Genomic DNA, 23,077 nt, shown 5'->3' on the forward strand with positions numbered 1-23,077 from the left:
AAAAAAATTGCATCAGTCGTTTTTGCGGGGAAAAATTAGTTTTTACACTCTAAAAACCCTGATTTTCATGCAGCGATATCGCAATCACCAGTGTGAAGGCGCCTAAACCTTTCATTCCGTGTATTTCGTGCGTTGTTCACCAAGGTTTTGTCATGGAAAATCTTCTTGAAGACCTGAATAAACCCTGATTAACGGAGTCTGTGGGAGTCTACAATCACTGGCAGGCACTAAAGTGTTCAGCATCACGGTACTCCGGCAGTGTAAATCCGCGGGCGTATCCTGCGACACCCGAGGGCATGAGCCCTAAACTGGAAGCCTTGTACAGCAAACTCCAAGTAGGTGTCCGTCTCACCATGTAAGCGAATTATTACTGATCCGGGATACCGTCACCGCGCGGCACATATGGCCAGGAACCCCCCCCCCCCATTCTCAGTGCATTTGTGATACATGTTTGGTTTTTTTCCCGTGCCCGTTTCAGTACGCCAATTTGAATTGACTTATTGAGTCCATAAATAATCTGGACTGAATATGGGCAGACAGTCCTGCGGTGCGCGGGCCTGAAGGCGGAACATTCTACCTTTCTGATAGCTTAAAGTAACCCCATGAGAAGTCTCCACAGCAGACTCCTCCTCGCTCAGCGCCTCGGCTGTGTACATGGGATCACTATTGCCAAAAATGTAGTGATCGTCCTGTAAAGGTACCTTCCTGCAACGTCTTCTCTCCTCTGCCAGAGGTCGGGAAGCTGGGATATAAGGGGCTGTTTGGGTCCCTGTACCCTAGAGCTCTATTCACTGACATGGGGGGATGTCCTATTTGGTGCTTGGGGTCTTTACGTTTCTTCTCTTCTCCCTAGAATGAGTCTGCAGATATTTAATGATGAGAACTTTGGGAGCGACCTAAGAGCGGAGACGTGTGACTTCCTGTGCACCCCTCCGGACAGCGGCAGGCCCTCTATACTGCGTCCTTCCCAGAAAGACAATCTGCCACCGAAGAGCGCGCTGAAGAGCATGAAGGTATTGTCTGTGCGGCCGGCGCTGCCGTCCTGCTGTGAGGAGCCCTCATTAGTCCCATAATGAGAGGCTGCGGCTCGCGCGGCGTACACAGGAAGCACTATTTATAGGCACATGTGGTTCTCGTAGTCAACGTGTTTTGTGATTTTTAGGTGACTTTTCAGACGCCTAGAAGGGATCCGCAGACTCGCAAGATCGTAACTCCCAAGGTGGCGAACAAACAAGACGGCATGTTCACGCTGGACGACTGCGCTCAGGCGCTGGATCAGCTGCATCTGGGCTCAACGTGGTGAGTACCCACTATAATGCATGATGTCACTGCTGCTGCGCCTACATCACCACAGTGCGATAAGCAGTGCCAGAGGTGTCTGGTGCTGCTTATCCCAATAGCAACATTGTGAATGTCAGTTTGACTTGGCCTGAATAGGTGAATTTATAGTGGGATGGAGGGAGATGTGACTGCCGTGGATGTTGATATCCCGTCTTGCTGTAGTCTTCACTGGTGTAATGTGAACTTGTGCTCCCACAATCGTTACTAACTCATATCTCCAGTTTTTAAAACTTTCTACATAGTTTAGAGGTTTTCCAGGGCTAACCTATTAAGGATCTAACCTCAGGGTAGTCATGAATATCATGAGTGGAGGTTTGCCACTTGGCACCCTGCCATACAGCTGATTGAAGAGGCTGCAGCCTCTTGGGTCTGTGACGTCTCATTCATTGGTGACGTGGGTTAAGAGCCGCTCAGTCTCATTCAAGTGAATGGGATAGAACTGCTTTTAAGAGTTTTCTGCCCATTTTTTTTCAATGACCTTTCCTTTGGATAGGACATCAGTAGTTGATGGACAGGGGATCTACCGCTCGGGTCCGCCATCCATCTGCCGATCGTTCAGCCCAGTGCAGAGGGTTTGAACTTTGTCATAAGCTGACAGGGGAGGAAGTGCCGGCGCTGGCTTCACTCCCATTGAAATCAATGAGTGCTGCTTCTCTGCTAGTCAGAACGTCGCATCCAGTCCTGACCAGGAGACGAGTCGGAAGCACTGTAGCGGCACAGCTTTTCCATTGCATTCAATGGGAGTGAAGCCACCACTGGCACTTCTTCTCCTGTCCGCTTATGACACTTGACCTGCTGCATTGGTCAGCAGGCCGAATAATCAGCAGATGGATGGGAGTCCAGAGCAGCAGACCCCATATCAACTACTGAGGTCTTATCCATAAAGGTTTGGAGTCATTCTGGCCATGTACTGTAAGCGCTCACACCATAGTAACCTGCATATATACCATTCAGACTTCACTGCCTTTATTTGAAGCGGTGAAGATCTGCAGTGTAAGTTGACATGCTGTGGACTTAAAATCCACACCGCAGGTCAAATTATTTTTTTCCTTTAGCAGTGTGGACAGGATTTGGTAATCTCTTTGCTGCTACCAGATTTTCCACACGTAATGCCGTTGCAGAAAATCTGCATTGTTTCCTCCCCGTGTGGACGTACACTTACAGTAATGTCTGGTTTGAGGTTGCTGGCACTGCTTTTGTCACAAACTACAGTCCTAGGAAATTCCTGTGGGAAGTAATGTCCTGCTATGGACTCTTACACAGGGCTTAGTTCATGACTCACTAAAGTGAGTCACTTGGCGTTTCCTGCCATCTGACTGACTATAGATGCACGCTGACTATATATTTGTAGCAACAGAGTAAATACAACATGTTCTATGGAATCTTTTTTTTTTTTTTTCAGCCCATGTTCATTGGGCAGTGTAAAGCCTGACTCGGGAACTGAACCCACTTCATGCCTGGTGGATGCTGGCTGCTTGAAACCGCTGACATCCGCTTGAGATCAGAGCGAACTCTGATCATATCGTATAACTGCTTGGACTCCGTGGTCAATGTTGACTGCAGCAGCTAACCGGAGGGAGTGCTGATGACTTGGTTTTCAGCCCTTATTTTTTTCTCTGGCTCTTCTCTCAGCTAATTTAGAACACAAAATTAAACTTTGTGGTCGTAAGATGCAGGAGAGGAGAGAGCAGAGGGAAACTAAGCAATCAGTCCAGCTCTACTAGTGGATTCCTTAGCCTGGGTACCCACACAGCGGAATCCCAGCGGAAATCTCGGCAGTTTGGCCGCAGCGAGATTTCCGCCGGGAGAAGCGCTGCTTCAAAACCCCTGGCACTCAGCCGCGGGTTTTGAAGCGGCTCGGCCGCTCGCTCTTCCGCTGTGGCCGGCGCTCCCATAGAGGAGAGCGCGGCTGTAGCGATGGAAGAAAAAGAATGAACATGCTACGGCTGGCTAATCCGTGCCGCAGTGCCGGCTTTGCCGTGGCGGATTTGCCGTCCCGTGTGGACGAGATTTCTGAGAAATCTTGTCCACATGGCTGGCTAATACCAGGATTAGCGGCCGCAGGCGGATCTGCCGCAGCAAAATTCCGGACGGAATTTCCGCGGCAAATCCGCCCTGGTGTGAACCCAGCCTTAGTGAGACTTGGGCTGCAGTGTCTATATACAGTGATATGTAGAAGCTGCAGAACACAAACTACAAAACATTTAACCAAACCGTATAGTCGGAACAAAACATGCATTTTAAGTGAAACATTGGCTTCCGAATAGTCTCCATAGCCTTTTAAAAAAAATCTTTATTTGTATAGCGCCAACATATTCCACAGCGCTTAAAACCTTATGCTGCTAATCTCTCTAACTCCTCCAAGGACTTTGATACAAAGTTATTATACTGTTGTACTTGCATATATAATATTATCGTTACACTTTTAATGTGATCATTGTGTTTTTTTTTTTTCTTTCCGCTCTTCCTAGTACGGAGTACCTAAACGTTACCAGCGAGCCCACAACCCTTCCCGAGGATGAAATTCCTCTAAATAGCATGGGAGCGTATGCGATTGATTTTGACAAACTGGATGAAATCAATCCATTCAAAAGCGCTAATAAAATGATGAATTCACCTCTGAAAACAGAGCCTCTACCATATGACATCGCTGAGCCGCCAACTCGTGACGTCACTGAGCCTCCAGCATGTGATGCTGCGAAGCCCCCTGCTGACTTGGAGGTGCAAAGCTTGTCGGAGGCGTCTGACACGATGTTTGCAGATCAAGCTGTGGACTTATTGAAGGTTAGCCCGTTAAATGCCGATTCCCCAGTCACTGTACAGCTCGCCCTCAGAAGTGACGACCCGTCCAGTAAAACTTCTCTAGATGACACTGTTCCTCTGATGGAAGATTCTAGCTCTGCGCCACCAGAGGTGTCAAATATGGCTGGAGGTGATGATGTGGATAAGAATACTCCAACGGCGACTGAATCCGTTAGTGTGGCCACCACTGCTGCAGAAGTGGTACAAAACCCTACTGATGTCGATGCCAGTACTTTACTACTTGACGTTCCAAATTCTCCTCCGCTCCCAAAGGCCTCTTACAGTTTTGACCCTGACCACATTGATGCCATTGATCCATTTAATACCGGAGGTTCAAAGCTGCAAAATTCTCCAAAGAAACCAGTTCCAGAAAATGGAGGAGACCCTAAAGGTGAGCCATTGAAGTTGGAGTTTGACTTTGGGGGTGGAGATGCCCCTGTTAGAAAACCACCACCCAAAAAGTTGGGGAAGCGCCCCGGTGTCAAACCTTTGCTCAAGAAACCAGCCTTGCCCAAGGTAGCTGCACCCGAGAAACCGAAGGAACAAGATTCTTCCAAACCCACAGAATCTGAAGAAGACCTCATCGTTCCTAAAGCTTCATACAACTTTGATTGGGACAAGTTTGATGATCCCAACTTTAATCCTTTTGGAAGTGGAGGGTCCAAGATTACTGGCTCTCCTAAAGCGGTGAAAACTGGTGATGACGCGCCATGTGCCAGGAAAGAGGATGGGCCACAAAAAGCAGATGCTGATAAACCTTTGGAGAAGCCGAGTGAAACGGTTGAAGAGGACAAATCAGTGTCCTCAGAAAACATTGAGAAGTAAGATCTTTGTGACTTGTTGATTGCTGGAGGTCTGACCTCTGGGACCCCTAGACTATTTAAGAAAGGGGGGGGGGGGTGCACGTGGTGTCGATAAATGACAATGGCCCCTGTGGCTTGGCCTTGACGGAGCACCTCGACTGGTCAGCAATAGTATTTTCATGGAAAGGTTTTTGTGATTGGGGTGTTTCTGCATCTGGCGAACTTTACGGTCATGTATTTTAGTACATACCTGTGTTCCTAATGTGCAAGTTCTGCTACTCTGTTTTACAGCCTGGAAATGCATGAAGAAAGATCACCATTGGATATTACCGTACCTCATGTGTTTCTGCTGCCTGACATGGTCGCACCAAGTGGAATGGTAATGCCCAGGTGTGTGTTTGCTTCATACATTTTTAGGAGGCGTAACTGGAACAGCACAACGCGGCTCCAAGGAAAGATGCCCCAGAGCTGCTTCATGGGGATGTGAATAATTACTAAGGGCGCCTTTATTATTGCACTTCGAGCGTGCTTTGTGTGTGTTAGGAGGGGTAAAGTTTCTCCTTATGGAGCACCCAGGTGTGAAGAGACCTGCCATGGTTTCACAACTGTGTAGGAACCTCCAGTGAAGATCCCGTCACAGATGTAGCTGAAAATACCAGAAGAAAAAACACATGCAGCACTTTATCTTCCGTCCAAAAGTCGGCCAGCTGAGTGGAACGCGGGTCCACCCCCCAATTGGTCAATGGGGTCCACCCGGCACTGTTCGGTTCTGTCCAGAGACTGAACTGTTCGGTTACGGGGATTTCCCTTTCGTGCTCCCCTGCATGTGCAGATATGCTGCAGTTTGACTCCAGAGCAGAGCTTTCCTGAAGAGGTGGGCTGTTCCAGGGGGTCCCTGCCCGCAGCATGCAAACTGATGGATTGCTGCCTTTGCGCAAACTGGAAGAGAGCTGTCAGTCTTCATGCTGCAGGCGGGAGAAGCTGCCGGGTCAAATAGGCAAACGTCATGTCCGTTTTGGATTGTCGGGGTTCCAGAATAACACTTGCGTGCAGTCAGTGTGCAGATCTGTCGTGGGCTCACGCTGCCTGTGGAGCAGGAACCCAGCGACAGGTTGCCTCTAATGATGGTATCCATTCGGTGATGGTTGTATGTAGATCAGTTCTATACATTTTAGTACAGGTGAAGGGGCAGACATCTGATTCTCTGGGGCCTTAAACCTCGTCTCCTGGATTTATTGGGGGGCAGGTATGTGGTGCAGTACAAAAGTCTGTCGTTATAGATTCTATGTGAACATTCGTGGTGCAGGTTGTGGTGTGATGGCATCCTTCTGTATTCTAGGACTCTTGCGCAACCCACTGAAGCGGATGTGGAGTCCCAAATTGTAAGCACAGGAGAGGTCGCCCAGAAGGTGAGAAGTCGTCTTCTAATTCGTGTTCTTCAGCAGTCTTTTCTGTTGCTTGTCTGATCTGGAATCTCACTGGTCACTTATGACATCTAGCAAAACAAAGTGTTTTTTTTGCTTTTTTTTTAAAGGTGCTTCTAAAAGAATGGTACAAAAGTAAAGCCTATTTATTCCTACATGACGTGCCAACAGCCAGACTGACCTGGAAAGATCGCACCTCTGTAAAGCGCATTCTGTGTGGCCTCTGTTGGTGACATGACGGATCGTCCACTTTTGCCTGGATGCGTCGCTGCATATTCTGCTATCCATTCCGTTGCAATGGAGATGTAGCGTTTTAGGTCCTCTAGTGTTACAAACTGCCCACATCGAACATTTATAAGGCGCATTAAAAACCATGTCCTTCTGGCTGTTGATGATGGGCGTCAATTCATGTACCAACAAATCGGCTTTACTTCTGCACCCTTTTTGAATTTTCCGTGTGTGATTGAAAATGTCCTATAAATTCTTAAACTGCCAAAATCTGTCTTATCGGAGCTGGACAAATGCCTGGACCAAGAACCAAAAACTTTTTCTGAGCAATATTAATGACTTGATTTGAGAAGTCTAACCTCAAGCACCCCTGCTATGTGTATTGAATAGATGTTGTAGCGGGGCTACCTTGAATGAAACAGAGCTGCAGTACTGGGCACAGCCACAACCAAAAGTATGGCACTGTACCTGGTAAATGATGGAGACCTGTGCTTCAGCCCCTCATTTGATCGGCTTGGATGCTAGGAGTTGGACCACCACTAGTCTGATAATGATGGCCTCTCTGGTTGTTGCCTGTATCCCAATGTCTTCTCTCTTCAGGTTGAAGATGTTGTGAATACAGTCACAGAGGAAACCTGTGTTCCTGAACCTTTACTGACTGAAGACAAGTCCCTTGAAAAGTTTGACATCCCGATATCCAGTGTCCTGCCCAGTGATTTCGGATTACCAGACACAGAATTCAATGCTACCCTTCAGACTGACTTCAGACCAGCGTATGAGTTTGACTTCAAGCCTGCTACTGAATGTAAGACGACTCGGGCGCAGGAACTGAACACTTCCGGTGTGTAACTTCTTTTGGTAACGGGTCTTTGTTTGCTTGTAGTTGGATTTGGTCAACCGATAGAAATTGACTATTTGGAGAACTTTGGCTCTTCCTCGGTGAGTAGCTTCCACTGGATGCTGTGCGTTGCATTTCAGATGAATTATTCACCTGCTGCCCTGTCTGCCTGGCATATGGGATTTAGGAATTTACTAGAGTGACCCCACGCCCCTGTTGGCCTGTTTATTTTTATTTTAGTTCAAAGAATCTGCTCTCCGAAAGCAATCCCTCTACCTGAAATTTGATCCTCTATTGAGAGAATCGCCCAAGAAGTCGTCTCCTGCGAGCGCGGAGCTCATGTGCTGTGAACCGCTGCAGCGCAGGTAGGTGTAACACCAGGTGGCCACTATTACCTGTAGTGACACCATTTAACCCTGCGTTACTCTTTCAGCTCACAGCTCTTTGGCTCTTTTCCTGAACCATCATTTCCTGTCATTCCTTGCCTTAAAAATGAGGAAAAGCCTAAAGGACTTGATCTCCTCGGGAGTTTTCCTGTCTCTGTAAGTAACATGATGACCTTTACATAACAATCCACAACTTCTGGCAGGTGTGACGACTTCTAGCATTGTATGCCTTCAGTCTATCAACCTGTTAGACAAGTTTTGAACAATCATTTTAAAGGGGTTGTACTAAGATTACTTGCTATCCCCTATCCATAGGATAGATGGTAAATTGCTGATCGGTGGGGGGTCTCGCCGCAGAGACCCCTTCCGATCTGCACAACATGACTGTCTGGTCCGGTTCTATAAACCAAACAGCAAACTTTGTTGGCTTCATGGGTAGCTAAAAGTTAGTGTTTAAAAAAAAAAAAAAAAAAAAGTTTCTCTCCTTCTGTACAGCCGCAGCTCTGTTAGCGCCCAGGAGTTTTTGTGCTGTAGCATTACACACGGGGTCCCCACCCTGCCCTTAGGATCACATCAATTATAAGGCTATCGGGGGAAGGCGAGGTGGGGGTCTCTCCATGTACCAAGATGTTAGTTTAAAGGACATGTAATATGTCAATAAAGCTTTCCCAACTATTGAAAAACCTCTGTACCCGGGTTTTCTTTGCAGATGGAGCCTCCACCCAGTTTGTGACAAATTAAAAAAAAAAAACTTAAAGACTAGGCATGTAATAAAATAGCATACTTGCCTGTCCACAGCCCCTAGGACTCCCACTGCCCTGTTCTTGTCCCTGTCTGCGGATGGCAGCCAGAAGTCAAATGACTGCTAGAGCCAGTCGAAGGCCAGAGTCGCCATTCGAACTCCTAGCATCAGCACTCACCTCCTGGGTGCCATGATGCCAGGGGTTTGCAGCGGCTGTCACCTGACTTCCGGTGACCATCCGTGGACAGGGCAGCAGGGGTGGCGCATCTAGGTCCCGGGAGGCTGAAGACTGGTGAGTATATTGTAATTTCTTCTTTTTTTTTTTTTAATCCACTGCCCAACTCTTTACAATCCTTCTTGGTTACACAACTCATTTTTAAGGGTGCCTTCACATGTGCCAGAATATTCCACAAGACCTTGCGGGAAATCATGCAGAAAAATCTGCATGGCTAACATGCTGACTCTGACTTGAAAATAGTTGAATTCTGCATACAACGTCACATCTAGACATGCGGATTCTGCAGCGTATTGTGGAATATTCCAGTATGTATAAGCAAACTAATGGGGGTCAGAAGCTTCTGCTGGCCTACAGTGTACTGCCTGACTACATAGGAGAGAAGCTGCTGAACCAGCCCTACATCTTCGGAGGATCTACGGTAACCGCAGCCTTGAGTCTGCAGTGGAGACTCTTCCTCCGGGCTGTAGCAGTGTCCTCTTCTGTTACTATAGCACTGCCGAGTTGTTTAGGTAGCACAATGGTGTCCAGTTACCAGCAGATCAGGCTGAAGACCATCTTCTTCCTCCACAGGACAACACTCCCTTAATTCCAGACCCTACAAACCCTGTGCCGACCCCGGACCCTTTCCTGCTGCCGGCTGATGTGGGGGCAATCGTTGAAATGCTTAAATATAGCCAGAAGGACATGGATGCAGCAATAGAGCGAGTCAGGCTGGAGGTGAGTGACGGTGTATGACTTACAGCGGAGGTGTATGCTGCACTGGAGGATGCCAGGACCTGCTGACTCCAGACAGAGTTTAATATAGTAGTAATCAAATTTCTCTGGGGAACCTACACTAAAATTGTCAAAAACTGACAATTTTTGAATTTGTAGCACCTTAATTTGTGAAGTTTTTTTTCCCCCCCCTCCCCTTCCTTTCCCTTAATTGGAATGTAATACTCCTTGCATGGCAGACAATTCGGATTAGAGACCCACAATTTTAGACATTCTGTAATTCGTCACTTTAGGGAGGCCTATCTCCTTCACTAACCGAATCCTTTTCTATTTACCCCACTTCTATATTCTCCCTCAGGACCTGAACCGGTCATCCAGCAGTTCCCATCCATACACCCTAAGGCCCCCTGTCCACAGACGTTGCAGTATCCCGTGGTGAAGCTCCGCCGCGGGAGCAGGAGCCGCCATTGGATATCCGCCGGTCAGCCCTATCTGATCGCAATGATTCTCCGCTCGTGGACAATGTGCCGCTGCTTTCCATAGCAGTGTTATGGAAAGCTTCAGACGGTAAACTGCCAGGGAAATTACACCCATGGACAGGCACCCTAAAAGCGTAATGGGGGTACTGCTGGATAGTGTGGTTTAAAAAAAAAAAAAAAAAAAAAGTTCACAATCGCAAGCAAAATAACCATAAAAATTGGCCTAATTTTGCTTATTTTTAACGGTTGTATAAAAACACTTCCTAATTGTTTAAGGTTGCCATAGTTACATGCGTTTAAAACTGATGCGAATGTAATTCGTTTTTGTTATGCACACTGACTTCGTTGGGTGAGTTTCCTCGGGAAATCGCTCAAAAATAGAATATGCTGCTTTTTTTCTTTCCTTCCTCGGACTGTCCAATCAGTTTGTTTTATTTCTATGCTATTTCAATCTTTTTTTTTTTTTTTTTCTTGTGGTCTGAATCACACGGAAAAATCACCCATGTGAATACAGCCTGATGCACTTCATATCTGTACACACACAGTGGCTGGCGACCGTCATACGGCTTTATGTATACTACTCTAGTTATATGGAAGATGGCCGGACCATCGTACAGAACGAGCACTTGTGCCTCCTGTCACCCTTAGCATGTATACAGCATGCCTTCCTATATAGTGGTGGTCATGGAACCAGAAGAATGTCTCCTCGATTGCAGTATAATAAAGCTGGCTGCAGATCTTGCTCCGCACGCTTTCAGGGAATGATTTCATAAACTTATATATTTTTTTTTTACACTAGGTTCAAGAAAAAGAGCTGGAAGTCTCAGAGTGGAAGAATAAACACCAAAACCTTTACTTGGAATATGTTGAAATGGGGTAAGTATGGGATGAGGAGGGAACTGAGCAGAATTGGTGCCAGAGTGTGTGAAAGTGAACATCAGGTTCTGCTAGACCAGCCTGACTTCTAAGGGCTTTTTCATATGGGCGACTATTTCCACAACACCCTGTGGAATCTGCCGTGGGGAAAATTCTGCACCGAAATCCACATTGCCAAATGAATACTTTGTGGAATCGCAGGCAGAATTCGGCCATTTTCAATTCCACATCAAAATTTGCATGTCAGACCTGCAAATGTTGGTATAGAAATCAACCTGTGTGAAAAAGTATAAAGTGGCCACTAAAAGTACATTTAGACGGGACGAATGTCGGGCAAACTATGCCCAACACTCGTCCCGTAAATGCTGTTGCACGGGAGCTGGTAGTGATGGTTTCGCTCACAGAGCCGCCAGCAGGGGGGTGGGGAGGCTGGAGGAGATCTCTCCTCGCTCTCCCCTGTCCCTCTCCATTGACTTAACCCAACGGCTGTTCAGTTCTGAACGGCTACTATTTACACTAAACAATGAGCGATCAGCTCATCGTTCATGCAGCATAAACGATGGATGATGAGCTGATAGCTCAGTGTAAATACCAGCCGTTCAGTACTAAACGGCCGTTAGGTTAAGTCAATGGAAAGGGAAAGGGGAGAGCGAGGAGAGAAATCTGCTGCAGTTGCCCCGCTGTGAGTTAGATACTGGTTCCCATGCAGGTGCACGGAGCATGTATGTGCGGGGACGAGTGTCAGGCATAGTTTGCCCGACATTCGTCCAGTCTAAATGGGCCTTAAACCTAAAATGGACTGCATCATATGCTGAACTGCACTTATTTTTCACTTGTATGTAGATTCTGGTCAGGCCAATTAGCTGCTGCCTGGAGTGACTTATACGAGGGGCTGCTAAGTCTTTGGCTTTACCCAGAAAGAAACGAGATGGGAAGATGAAACTTTACATTTATCCACATACTCTCCACAGATGTCAACACACTTCTTACATCGGTATTCCAAGTTCTGTAAGCCTTGCAAAAAGGATTTCGGTTGTATCTCAAACCAGTCATCCGTAGCAGCCATGGCATCAGAAATGGTGTGAAATTTGGTCCCCTTGGGGTGTTTCTTCAGGTTTGGAAACAGATGATAGTCGGAGGGAGCGAGATCTGGTGAATAAGGTGGGTGGTTAACCAGCTGGAAGCCTAGCTCCACCAGTTTTGCCGTGGTCGCTTGTGCAGTGTGAGCGGAGGCGTTGTTTTGCAGGAATAAGATTCCTTTGGACAGCTTGCCGCGCCTTTTGGCCTTCAGAGCTGCCTTCAATTGGTCCAAAAGTTCAATGTAATGACTTGCATTGATGGTGGAACCATTTTGAAGGTAGTCCACTAGCAGCACGCCCTCCTTATCCCAGAACACAGACGCCATCACCTTAGTGACTGACTTTTGCCCCCCTGAACTTCTTTGGGCGAGGAGAACCACTGTACCTCCACTCCTGACGGCTCCTTGGTTTCAGGGTCATACAAATAAATCCAGGTCTCCTCCATAGTGACCAGTCGATCCAGGAAGTTCTTATCAGTCCGGAAACGCTGACAAATGGACCGGGAAGTTTTCAACTCACATGCTTTTCTGATCTGTTAAACATTTGGGGACCCACTTTGCAGATCGCTTCTTCATGTTCTAATGTTCATGGCTAATGACACAAACACGTTCACCAGAAATCCCAATGATGTCTGCTCTTCCTTTAGCTCGAATTACCCGATTCCCCAGTATGAGGTTGTGCGCAGCATTGACGATCTCCGGAAAAACCACCTCTCTCGGTCGTCCAGGACGTTCCTCATCATTGGTGTTGAAGTGGTCCGTTTTAAATTTGGCAACCCAGTTCCTAACTGTGGAATATGAAGGGCATTGATCCCCCAATGTCTGCGACCTATCACCATGAATATCCTTCGCAGACTTTCCTTGCAGAAACAAGAATTTTATCACTCCTCCAACTCTCATTTGCCGTGAATATCGCCTTAGACTCCGCCATTTTGTTTGCCCCGTGCCTAGATCTCTGTTCCCATAAGCTACAAACACAACATTTTGAAAACATATTAGACACATAAGGCTTTCATGTGATGTAACATTCGTTACCATAGAAACAAAGAACACAAAGCCAAAGACTTAGCAGCCCCTCGTAATAGTGAATGCTAGATTGCAAATAGCCCTACAGCGTACATTGATTTTCTTTTTGTCCTAGAAGAACTCTTAGGATAAATCTCTACTACTTACAAGGGTCCCATTAGAATAAGCTGATCAGTATCCTGCAGCTGGAACTCCATCAGTTGGATCTAGTGTGAATTATTGAATTGCCAAACACAAGGGAAACTAATTATAACACAGTGCACACTTAAGGCCATTTACATGCAACGATTATCACTCAATGCGTTAAAACGATGGTATAGGAGTGATGACCGTTGTGTGTAAATGTTACCATCTTTCACTCTTCAGATGAACGATTATTTTTAGGTTGGCCTAAAATCCTTCGTTTAGTCGGAGAGCTGATAGCAGGGACTGATTGCGGTGTTCTCTACGGGGAGCACTGATTACATTGCATTCTGCATGCAGCCCCGCAGCAGAACAAAAACTGTATGCAGAGAACAGACCATCTGCTGTTCTCTGCATACTGCTCTGGAGGCTCATTTACATGCAAATGAAGGTAAAAAGCTGCTAATAGGCACTAGTGCCTATTAGCAGCTTATAACAAATGATTGCTCAAACTATCATTCTCCCTATGTTTGAACGAATTTTGAGCGATCATCCTTGTGTGTAAATGGACCTTAAAACATTTGAAAGATTATCTTTGCGTGTAAACGGGCCTTTATCAGTAGATTGTGTGAGACAGGGCAGGTTTTTACGAGTGGGAGACTCTTTTAATAATCACTATCTACCCTGGCCATCTTTTAATTCAGAATTTCCTAATGGGGTATTTGACAATTGGGTTTTCTAAACTCTTTTAAAGGACCGTCGGCTCCTATGAGCCCTTATAAGCTAAACCTGTGGGCTCATAAGAACTGACACACTTAGTCCAGTAATGTGAGCTTTATAGCTTGTTCACATGGGTGTATTTTCTGTCTATTTTATACGGCTGTAATACAGGCAGAATAAACCCCCGTTGGTTTGCTTGGGGTATTCAGATGTGCATGTGTTACACATATAAGATTGCAGCATGCCCCATTTTGCTCTGTATCGTGGACTGAAATTGCCCATTAAAGTCTATGATCGTGTAAAAGTGCAGCGAATGTGTATTTACTGCGGGTTTTATGTATGTTAATAGTGACTTCAGTTGGGCTGCCTTGGGGTTTTTTTTTTCCCAATGTGCGCAAAAAAAAAAATACTAATGCAACATAGGCATACACACAGAGTACAAATGTGTCTTTTACGGACCGAAATTGCTATGCCCATGTGAATAAAGTCTTATACGCTCATTCCCCTGCTGCATGCTGTTAAAGTCCTGCTGGTGGTTAGTTCTAGTAGTCTGTGCCCTCAAGGAGTCCACTGGATGCATTCAGCAGGGACATTGACTGCACAGTGTGGGAACGGCAGAGAAGAGGAGTAGAAGACTCAAATTACTGGAGCCCATAAGTTTAGCTGACAGACTACCTTTAAAGTGTAACTAAAAGTTGTTAAACTTCTGTCGGTGATGGTCTGTGCACTAAGATGCTCACCAACCGCTAACAGACAGAAGCGCCTCGCTGAGCACTAGACCCATTTGGCTGCTTCTGGCTCTGCTCAGAGCAGGGTGGTATGTAAACTCTCCATGGAGCTCCCAGACATCAGTCGGCAGTAACGGCCACAGCGTTCAGATGAGCACGGCTGCCAGTTCCATTTAGCAGTAGGTGGGGTCTGAGCACCTGAACCTTCTACCAAAACTTGTGACATGTCAGAAGTTTTGAAAAAGTATAGTTGTACTTTAAATCCAGCCCGGACTTATCTTATCCTGGCGTCTTGGGAGCCAGCAATATCACACTGTAGGGTTGGATCCACCCAAGGGGGGTTATGGTTGTTCCACATATGTTTAAATTGAAATCTGGTAAACTTTTTCTGCTTTCTTCAATTTCAGGAAAATAGTTGCCGAGTTTGAGAGCACGATCACACAAATGCTGGGTAAGTATAAAAGCTACTTTACTGAAGAGTACATGGTATATATGCACAATCCCACTCCGGAAGTGTTAGTTACTGAAGATTGTATTGGGATACGCCTTTGGTATGATTGAAGGTATAACCCCCTGAGACACCACAGCTGACAGAATGAAGGGGCGGCCATGTTTTCATTGTTCATCCAAGTGTGCCTGGTGCTGTAGTTGAACTTTCTTCTTATGATGATTGGATCTGACCCCCATTAATCATATACTGGTGGTCTTTTCTATAGATACGTCATAGATTGTTTTAAAAGGATGGTCCGTTACTGGACAACATCCCTTTAATAGGGCAGTCTGTAGTAAAAAAAAAATAAAAAAAAATTGAGTATTATTAACCCTCTGCTAGGATTCAGCACTGCAGCCCCGCTGTGGTCCTGTAACTTGTTGTGACCGCAGCTGTCACCATAGTCAGGTAACTGCTGCAACTGATTGGATGCTTCAGTGTCATGTCACCAAACCCCTGTCATGGCTCTTGGGGTGCAAGCGCTGATGACAGGAGAACGAGTGATGCTGCCGCCTCTGGCTTCCATTGACCGCTACTATCATAACAAATGCCAGGTCCACGGCAGGGCTACAATGCTGAATCCTGGCAGAAGCTTAAATAAATAAAAATTCTATGCTCATTTGGGCAGTCTACTTACCTCATCTTCTCTCTGCTGATCTTCTCCCATCTCCTGCAGTCCTGGGGAAGGACGGGAGGAGGTCACCTCGCCTCCAGCTGGCTGAAGTGTCCATTCACCAGCGTTCTTTCTGCCCGGCAATGTATGCTACATCCCGATGACATAACTGAGCTATTGCCGAGACTGCATGTGCGCACTGTTTCTGCAATAGATCAGCATTCCTTTCTAGCCAGTGAATGCTATGTCACAGGGACGCAGCGTACATTGCCGGGCAGAAGAGGAATGCACGCATCATAAGAGGGGGAGGATCTGGAGGTGAGGTGATCCGGGGAACTGGTGAGATCAGCGAGGAGAAGATATGGCAAGTAGATTGCCTGTCTGAGGAGGAATAGGTGAGCATAGTTTTTTTTTTTTTGTAATGCTGAAACCCCTTTAACCAGACAATGGCTTGAAGTAATGTCTCATCTCTTCTGTCTTCTGAAGAGGATTCTCAAAAACAAAAGGAACTGAACAAACTGGAACTGCAAAAAGTAACTCAGGAGAAGCAGCAGGTGCAGGCGGATCTCAATTCTATGGAGAAATCCTTCTCGGACCTCTTTAAAAGGTTGGAGAAGCAAAAGGATGTTCTGGAAGGATATCGCAAGGTAAGGAGAGTGTGTGTGAACTGTAGTCCTGGGTAGGTAGTTTTGGGGTAATATTTATGCAGGCTGGCTATTGTACAAAATATTGATCAAACAAGCGACTTTTGGCACATAGCTGTCCATGTAAAGGCGGGACATGACCAAGTACTGAGCGAGAAATTGCTTATTAGAAGCATCATTTTAGCTCGCTAGAATGATATTACTAATTGGCGACTTCTCACTCGCTGTAAACAGGCAGTCATTCACCTCTGCCCAACTGTCTCTTCACGATGACTAGAATTGGGCAGCCAGAATTTATCTCTGGTGCGTTCTGCTTCCATTCACTGAAGGACTATCGCTCCTGTGAGACAGCGATGGTCATTGAGACAGCTGTCAGCCGCTTGATAGTCACCCTGTGTAAAGGCATCCTTACAGTGCATGTCTGTTATAATGCTAATGGAGTACCGTCCACCATTAGATGGATTCCAGACCACAGTACATCACTGGTCACTAGTTGCTTCCTCTCCTAAAGCAAATTGCCATATTAAGACAAATGGGATTTCTGTGTAAGATGACTGCAGCAAGGGCATGTGACCCGAAGGGTTAAATCATTGTGTATCTTGCCAGCTTCCTTAGGATACTATTGTCTCCATTCTGGAGTTAGCTGACATAACTGAGTGTGTGGAGCGCAGAAAGCAAAGGCCAATGGGGAATAAATCTCTGGACAGGAGCGACTCTTTATTTCTGTGTTTTAGAATGAAGAGGCCCTGAAGAAATGTGTTGAAGATTATCTTGCAAGGATAAAGAAAGAAGAGCAACGCTATCAGGCCCTCAAGGCCCATGCAGAGGAGAAGTTGAATTGGTAGGTTATCAGCTTAAAATGTGTAAGGCTTTATCATGGTGGCAGGAATGATAACTGAGTGAATGAAGGTGGAGCAGTCCGGGGATCGTTCTGGCCTGCCTTCATTCACCATACACAGGCAGTCGCTCATAGATGAACTACCTGTGAACACGGGCCGATTCAACATTCGGTTTTTAGGCACGCATAATCTGTGCAGAGTAGAAATATTGTTCATAGTTCTGATTGTGGGAACTTGAACGGTATGTCGGCCTTTATTCTCTCGTCCTGTGCAATGATATCATTGGGTTTAACTTGGGCCCTTTTTTTTTCCATCTTAGGGCTAATGAGGAAATTGCCCAAGTACGAAGCAAAGCCAAATCAGAAGCGACCGCTCTACAGGCCATGTTGCGTAAAGAACAGATGAAAACTCAGTCACTGGAACGTACTTTAGAGCAAAAGGTGAGAAGTTAAAGCAGTTATCTGGAACTAGGTTATTGATTACCTATCTTCAGGTAGGTCGTCCAAATCTGATCAGTCGGGGGTTCGCTTAGGTGAACACTGTTCTCTTTTCGGGTCTGATGTCATGTGTCTTAAGAGTAGGTCAGTATCATTCAAGTAAATTGAGCGGCTATGCCATGTACAGCGCTGTGCCTGGTATGCCATGAAGTGGTGATGGCGCTCATCTGAGCCCTACAGCAATTCAAGACAGCTGATCAATACAGGTCTCAAACGGCAGCCCACCACTGATGACCTATTCTTATGGGTCATCTATATCTTGTGCTTGGAAAAATCCCTTTAATGATGCCGAAGGTGTCATGTAATTTTACTTTTTTGTTTTTTTTTCTATTGCACAATTACTCTAAAACATGTTCAATTGAAATGTGCATACTGCCCTCTGCTGGAGGACCTGTTGCACTACAACTTGCAGGATATGGAAGCTGTACCATGAAATGTTGAAACCTGTTGCATCAGAGCAGCAGCTTGTAGAGAAGTATAATATTTAACTTGAGTAGGCAAATATCCTTAACCCCTTAACGACGGCCCCATCGGGAAACTACGTCCTCAGAAAGTGGGCCTTAATCCTAGAGGACGTAGTTTTATGCATCCTCTTTGGATTGATGCCCACTGGCCTGAGGACGTGACGGCTCCATGCTGTCGGTGCCCGCAGGTAGCCGACAGCATGGAGCTGTCATCCCAGGATGCGGGCAGTCCCCCCCGGCATTGCGATCGGCGCTATAAAATGAATAGCGCCGATCGCAAAAAAGTAAATAAAACAGTGTAAAAAAGTAGTAATTCAGCTGCTATGATGGATCGGATCCATCACGGCAGCTGAAAATACTCACACGGCTTGTCGGCGGTGTCCCCCGGAGATCTGGTCCTCCCGGACCCGCCGGCGGCCTTCTGCTCATGCGCGCCTGACGATGACGTCACGCGCACGCGCAGAAGCCCAGGTGTCCCCGGCAAATTTAAAATCTCCTGGCTCCCGGCTCCTGAAGGTAGCCGGGAACCAGGAGGTGTTACCGGGGACCACTGTGAGCGGTCCCCGGGCCCGCGATCACCGCTATCCATTGCGATAGCGGTGATCGCGAAAAAGTTTAAAAAGTAAAACAAAAGTAAAGTTTCACCTCCCCTCATGGATCGGATCCATGAGGGGAGGTGAAGATACTCACCCCCGGTCCTCTGCGATGTCCCGGGACCCGAAATCCCCGTCTGCGCATGCGCGCCCGATGATTGACATCGGGCGCGTGCACAGAGGGGCTCGAGCCCCGGGAAATTCAAAATTGCTCTGCTCCTGGCTGCCATGTGTAGCCAAGAGCAGAGGGATGTCACCAGGGACATGATCACTGTCATCCAATGGATGACAGTGATCATGTAAAGTAATAAAAAAAGTAAAAAAAAATAAATAAAAAAAGGGGTAAAAGGTAAAAAAAAAGTTTTAAAAAGTTAAAAAAAGCTTGCGTTTCATCTCCCCCCACGGATCATATCCGTGAGGGAGTATGAAATGACGTACCTAAGGCCTGCGGATTTATCCGCGGACCTCACCCCAGCGTCTGCGCACGCGCCCGTCGCCAATGTGGCAGGCGCATGCGCAAAAGCCGTGTTTTTTTAAAATCTCCCTGCTCCTGGCTACAAAACTTAGCCGAGAGCCTGGAGATTTCACGGAGGGCCGCGGTGAGCGGTTCCTGATCACGTGTTCGCCGTTATCCAAAGAATAATGGCGATCACGTAAAAGTTAAAAAAAAGGTGAAGCTTCATCTCCCCTCACTGATGCAATCGGTGAGAGGAGATAAAATTTTTTACCGGAGGCCTCCATATTTGCACCCCGACGCAATCTTCTTCCGTGAACTTTCCCGTATTCTGCGCATGCGACCGCTGGCAAAACACCGGACACATGCGTAGGAGTCGGGGAGCACAGGAAACTTAATATCTCCTTGCTCTCGGCGACCAACGGTCACCGAGAGCCCGGAGCAGTGACGGGTGGCCTCGTTGAGTGGTCCCCGGACACGTGATAAAAAGGTAGCGATCTACCTTTGGCCGGTATCACATGACCGGATAGGAATTACGGATTCCGCATGCGTTTGATTAGCGGTAATACGCAGATCAATCGCATTGGATTACACAATTCCGCTCACATTAGCGGGTTGGAATTGCGTAATCCACTCGTAGAAAAGAGAACGCAGCAGGTTCTATTTTACCGCGGATATCCGCAACATAGAGCCCATTGTGCTCCATGGTCATGGATATACCCGCAGCCCATACGCAACTACGTTGTATACGGGCTGCGGGTACCCGCGTCATCGCTAAGCGACGGTGCGGGAAATACAAACAACAAAAAAAAGTGTACTGCGCATGACCGCCCGTGTAAGTACGCAGTTATGCGCAGTACATTACACGGCCGTACGCAGGGTCACAGCCGGGCTCACAGCTGGGATCCGCTGCGGGCCTCCACAAGCGGATTCCACCTACGGCCGTGTGAGCCCGGCGTTATTCAGACCGCTACCTGTAATACGCAATTTACAAGAAGCCCCGGGAACGCTCGCCTTCCTGCAGTTCCAGGAGCAGCTTGTTGAGCGCCTTCTGTGTGAGACCGCCGCACCTCATCAAGCTTATGGAGACTCACAGAGCGCCACTTTTTACACCCCATCCCCGCCACTGAGGTCAAAAAATGACTCCCAAAAAGCATGAGAGGAGGGGGGGGGGGATACCCGGTTTTATTGCCCCATGTGCCCATCCCAACCAGCCTCCATAATTACCCGTCTTTGGAAATACTACACAGTTCACATTATTACTTTTATCTAAGATTTGGGGAACGCCGAAAAGGGCGTGGAGGGGGGGGGGGGATTTTAGGGAGTCAATTTTTATTCCGTACAAATGAGCAATGGGGCCTGGGATTTATTCAGTTATGCCCTGCAATCCAACTGGTGTTCCCTCCATTACAGGCCTTGCCATGTTTCCTGTAAGTAGATTAGGGCCACAATGGGTATGTTTTTGAACACGGGACAAATGGGGGGATCCATTTGGGGGTGAACGTCTTCATTCCTATGTACACTGTACAAAAAAAAAAGTTTTTAAATTGACAAAATTGCCAAAAAAATGAAAATTGTAATTTTTTTTCTTCTGCTTTGCTGAAATTTATTCAAATACTGTCGGGTCAAAATACGCAGTACACCCCTAGATGAATTCGTTAAGGGGTCTAGTTTTTAAAATGGGGATATTTGTGGGGGTCTTTATAGTTTTGGACGCTCAATGACTCTATAAGTGGGCAATGGGACCTGGAATTTATTCCGTTGTACCCTAAAATCCAACGGGTACTCCTTCCATTATAGGCCTAGCCATGCGCCCTTTAAGTAGATTAGGGCCACAAGGGGTATGGTTCTGAACACGGGACAAACAGGGGTATCCATTTTGGGGTGAAAGTCTTCATCCCTATGTGTGCTGTACAAAAAAAACAGTTTTTAAATTGACACAACTGCCAAAAAAATGAAAATTGTAATTTTTTTCCTACTGCTTTGCTTAGATTTATTCAAAAATTGTAGGGTAAAAATACACTACACCCCTAGATAAATTCGTTAGGGGGTCTAGTTTTCAAAATGGGATCATTTGTGGGGGTTCTCTGTCGTTTTGGCCGCTCAAGGGCTCTACAAGTGTGCAATGGGGTCTAAATCACCTTCATGCTAAATTTCTGTTCTTAAAGCCACCGACTACTCCTTTCATTTTGGGCCCCGTTGTGCATCCAGACAAAAGATTAGGGCCACAATGGGTATGTCTCTGAATACGGGACAAACAGGGGTATCCATTTTGGGATGAAAGTCTTCATTCATGTGTGTGCTGTACCAAAAAAGCAGTTTTTAAAACGACAGAATTGCCAAAAAAACGAAAATCACAATTTTTTCCTTTTGCTTTGCTTCAATTCATTCAAAAACTGTGGGCTCAAAATGGTCAGTACACCCCTAGATAAATTCATTAAGGGGTCTAGTTTTCAAAATGGGGTAACTTGTGGGGGTTCTCTTTGGTTTTGGCCACTCAAGAGCTCTACAAAAGTGCTATGGGGCCTAAAACGCCTTCAAGCAAAATTTATGTTCTGAAAGACACCGACTACTCCTTTCATTTTGGCTCCCGTTATGCATCCAGACATAAGATTAGGGCCACAATGGGTATGTTTCTGAACACGGGAGAAACGGGGGTATCCATTTTGGTGTGTAAATCCTCATTTTCATGGGCTCTATAGGAAAAAAATATGTCTTTAAAATGACATATTTGCAAAAATATGAAATTTTATTTTTTGTCCCCTAAATTGAACTAATTCCTGAAAAGAACTGGTGGGGTCAAAATACTCATGATACACCTCAGTGAATACACTAAGGGGTGTAGTTTTTAAAATGGGGTCATTTGTGGGTGTATCTATTATTCTGACACTTATGAGCCTCTGCAAACTTGGCTTGGTGCAGGAAAACAAAGTGCTCCTCAAAATGCTGAAAAGTAATGTTAAATTTGTACGTCCTCTAAATGGTTAAAAAAAACACAAGTTTTTCAAGTGTGCATTCAGAATAAAGTAAACAGATGGAAATACATATCTTATCAAAAATTTGTACAGTATGTTTGGACATATTTGAGATTACGGTTGAAAATGTGAAAAAATGACAATTTTTTTCAAAATTTTTCCAATATTGGTACTTTTTATAAATATACACAAATTATATCGTCTCTTTTTACAATCTAAATGAAGTACAACATGTGGCGAAAAAACAATGTCAGAATCACTGGGATATGTAAAGCCTTTACGGAGTTATGCCACGTTGAACGACGCATGTCAGATTTCCAAAATTTGGCTCCGTCACTAAGGCGCAAACAGGCTTCGTCACTAAGGGGTTAATGTACCTATGATTATCGTGGCCTTTATTCTGGATCGTTTGCATAAGACTTTTCTTCTAAATGGCAGCATGGACCAGCTGTGGCTCATAGCTGCTTAAGTAGATGGTGAGTGGTCTTCTAGTCCCTCATATTTAGTAATGGAGCCGGTACTCCCCAACTTGGACATCTTGTGGATTGCAAAATTGGATCCATTGTGTGGAAGTGTTGCAGATTTTTCAGCATGGATTTCATACAATGGAAAAGGAAATCTGCATCGATGTCCTTCATAGTTGTGTAAACTTCATTGCAGATTTATCTAAAAAGAAAACTGCTCTCCCCTTTAAGGCCCTTTTACACATCTTTTGAGCGACCATCTTTGTGTTTAAAGGGCCTTTACACGTCACCTGGTTTCCTACATATGACTGCTAATGACGCTCTTCTGTTTCAGACAAAAGAAAATGACGAATTGACCAAAATATGTGACGACCTGATAGTAAAGATGGAGAAAATCTGATCTGCTGCCGTAGCACTTTGTTTATAGTTTTATAATTGTATCCCTGTCTGTCTTGTTATTGTTTTGTTATGAACTAATAAATTGAACTCTAAGTTAAC

At 45.9% G+C, this 23,077-nt stretch overlaps 1 protein-coding gene across 1 annotated transcript in view; it reads left to right on the plus strand.

Annotated features, from left to right (window-relative positions):
- The window catches only part of TACC3 (transforming acidic coiled-coil containing protein 3), a 29,656-nt gene extending 6,580 nt beyond the window's left edge, over positions 1 to 23,076 (plus strand). Inside the window, exons 2-16 of the mRNA XM_066573019.1 lie at positions 854 to 1,013; positions 1,163 to 1,299; positions 3,813 to 4,964; positions 6,286 to 6,355; positions 7,199 to 7,403; positions 7,482 to 7,537; positions 7,677 to 7,801; positions 7,870 to 7,978; positions 9,373 to 9,519; positions 10,795 to 10,871; positions 14,954 to 14,997; positions 16,136 to 16,296; positions 17,028 to 17,134; positions 17,452 to 17,572; positions 22,914 to 23,076. Of these exons, the coding sequence (XP_066429116.1) occupies positions 855 to 1,013; positions 1,163 to 1,299; positions 3,813 to 4,964; positions 6,286 to 6,355; positions 7,199 to 7,403; positions 7,482 to 7,537; positions 7,677 to 7,801; positions 7,870 to 7,978; positions 9,373 to 9,519; positions 10,795 to 10,871; positions 14,954 to 14,997; positions 16,136 to 16,296; positions 17,028 to 17,134; positions 17,452 to 17,572; positions 22,914 to 22,979 (2,736 nt within the window). The 5' untranslated portion in view covers position 854 and the 3' untranslated portion in view covers positions 22,980 to 23,076. The remainder of the gene's footprint in view (positions 1 to 853; positions 1,014 to 1,162; positions 1,300 to 3,812; positions 4,965 to 6,285; positions 6,356 to 7,198; positions 7,404 to 7,481; positions 7,538 to 7,676; positions 7,802 to 7,869; positions 7,979 to 9,372; positions 9,520 to 10,794; positions 10,872 to 14,953; positions 14,998 to 16,135; positions 16,297 to 17,027; positions 17,135 to 17,451; positions 17,573 to 22,913) is intronic.
- Position 23,077: the final 1 nt, after the last annotated feature.

This window comes from Eleutherodactylus coqui, chromosome 7 (genome assembly GCF_035609145.1).
Source record: "Eleutherodactylus coqui strain aEleCoq1 chromosome 7, aEleCoq1.hap1, whole genome shotgun sequence".
Classification (NCBI taxonomy): domain Eukaryota; kingdom Metazoa; phylum Chordata; class Amphibia; order Anura; family Eleutherodactylidae; genus Eleutherodactylus; species Eleutherodactylus coqui.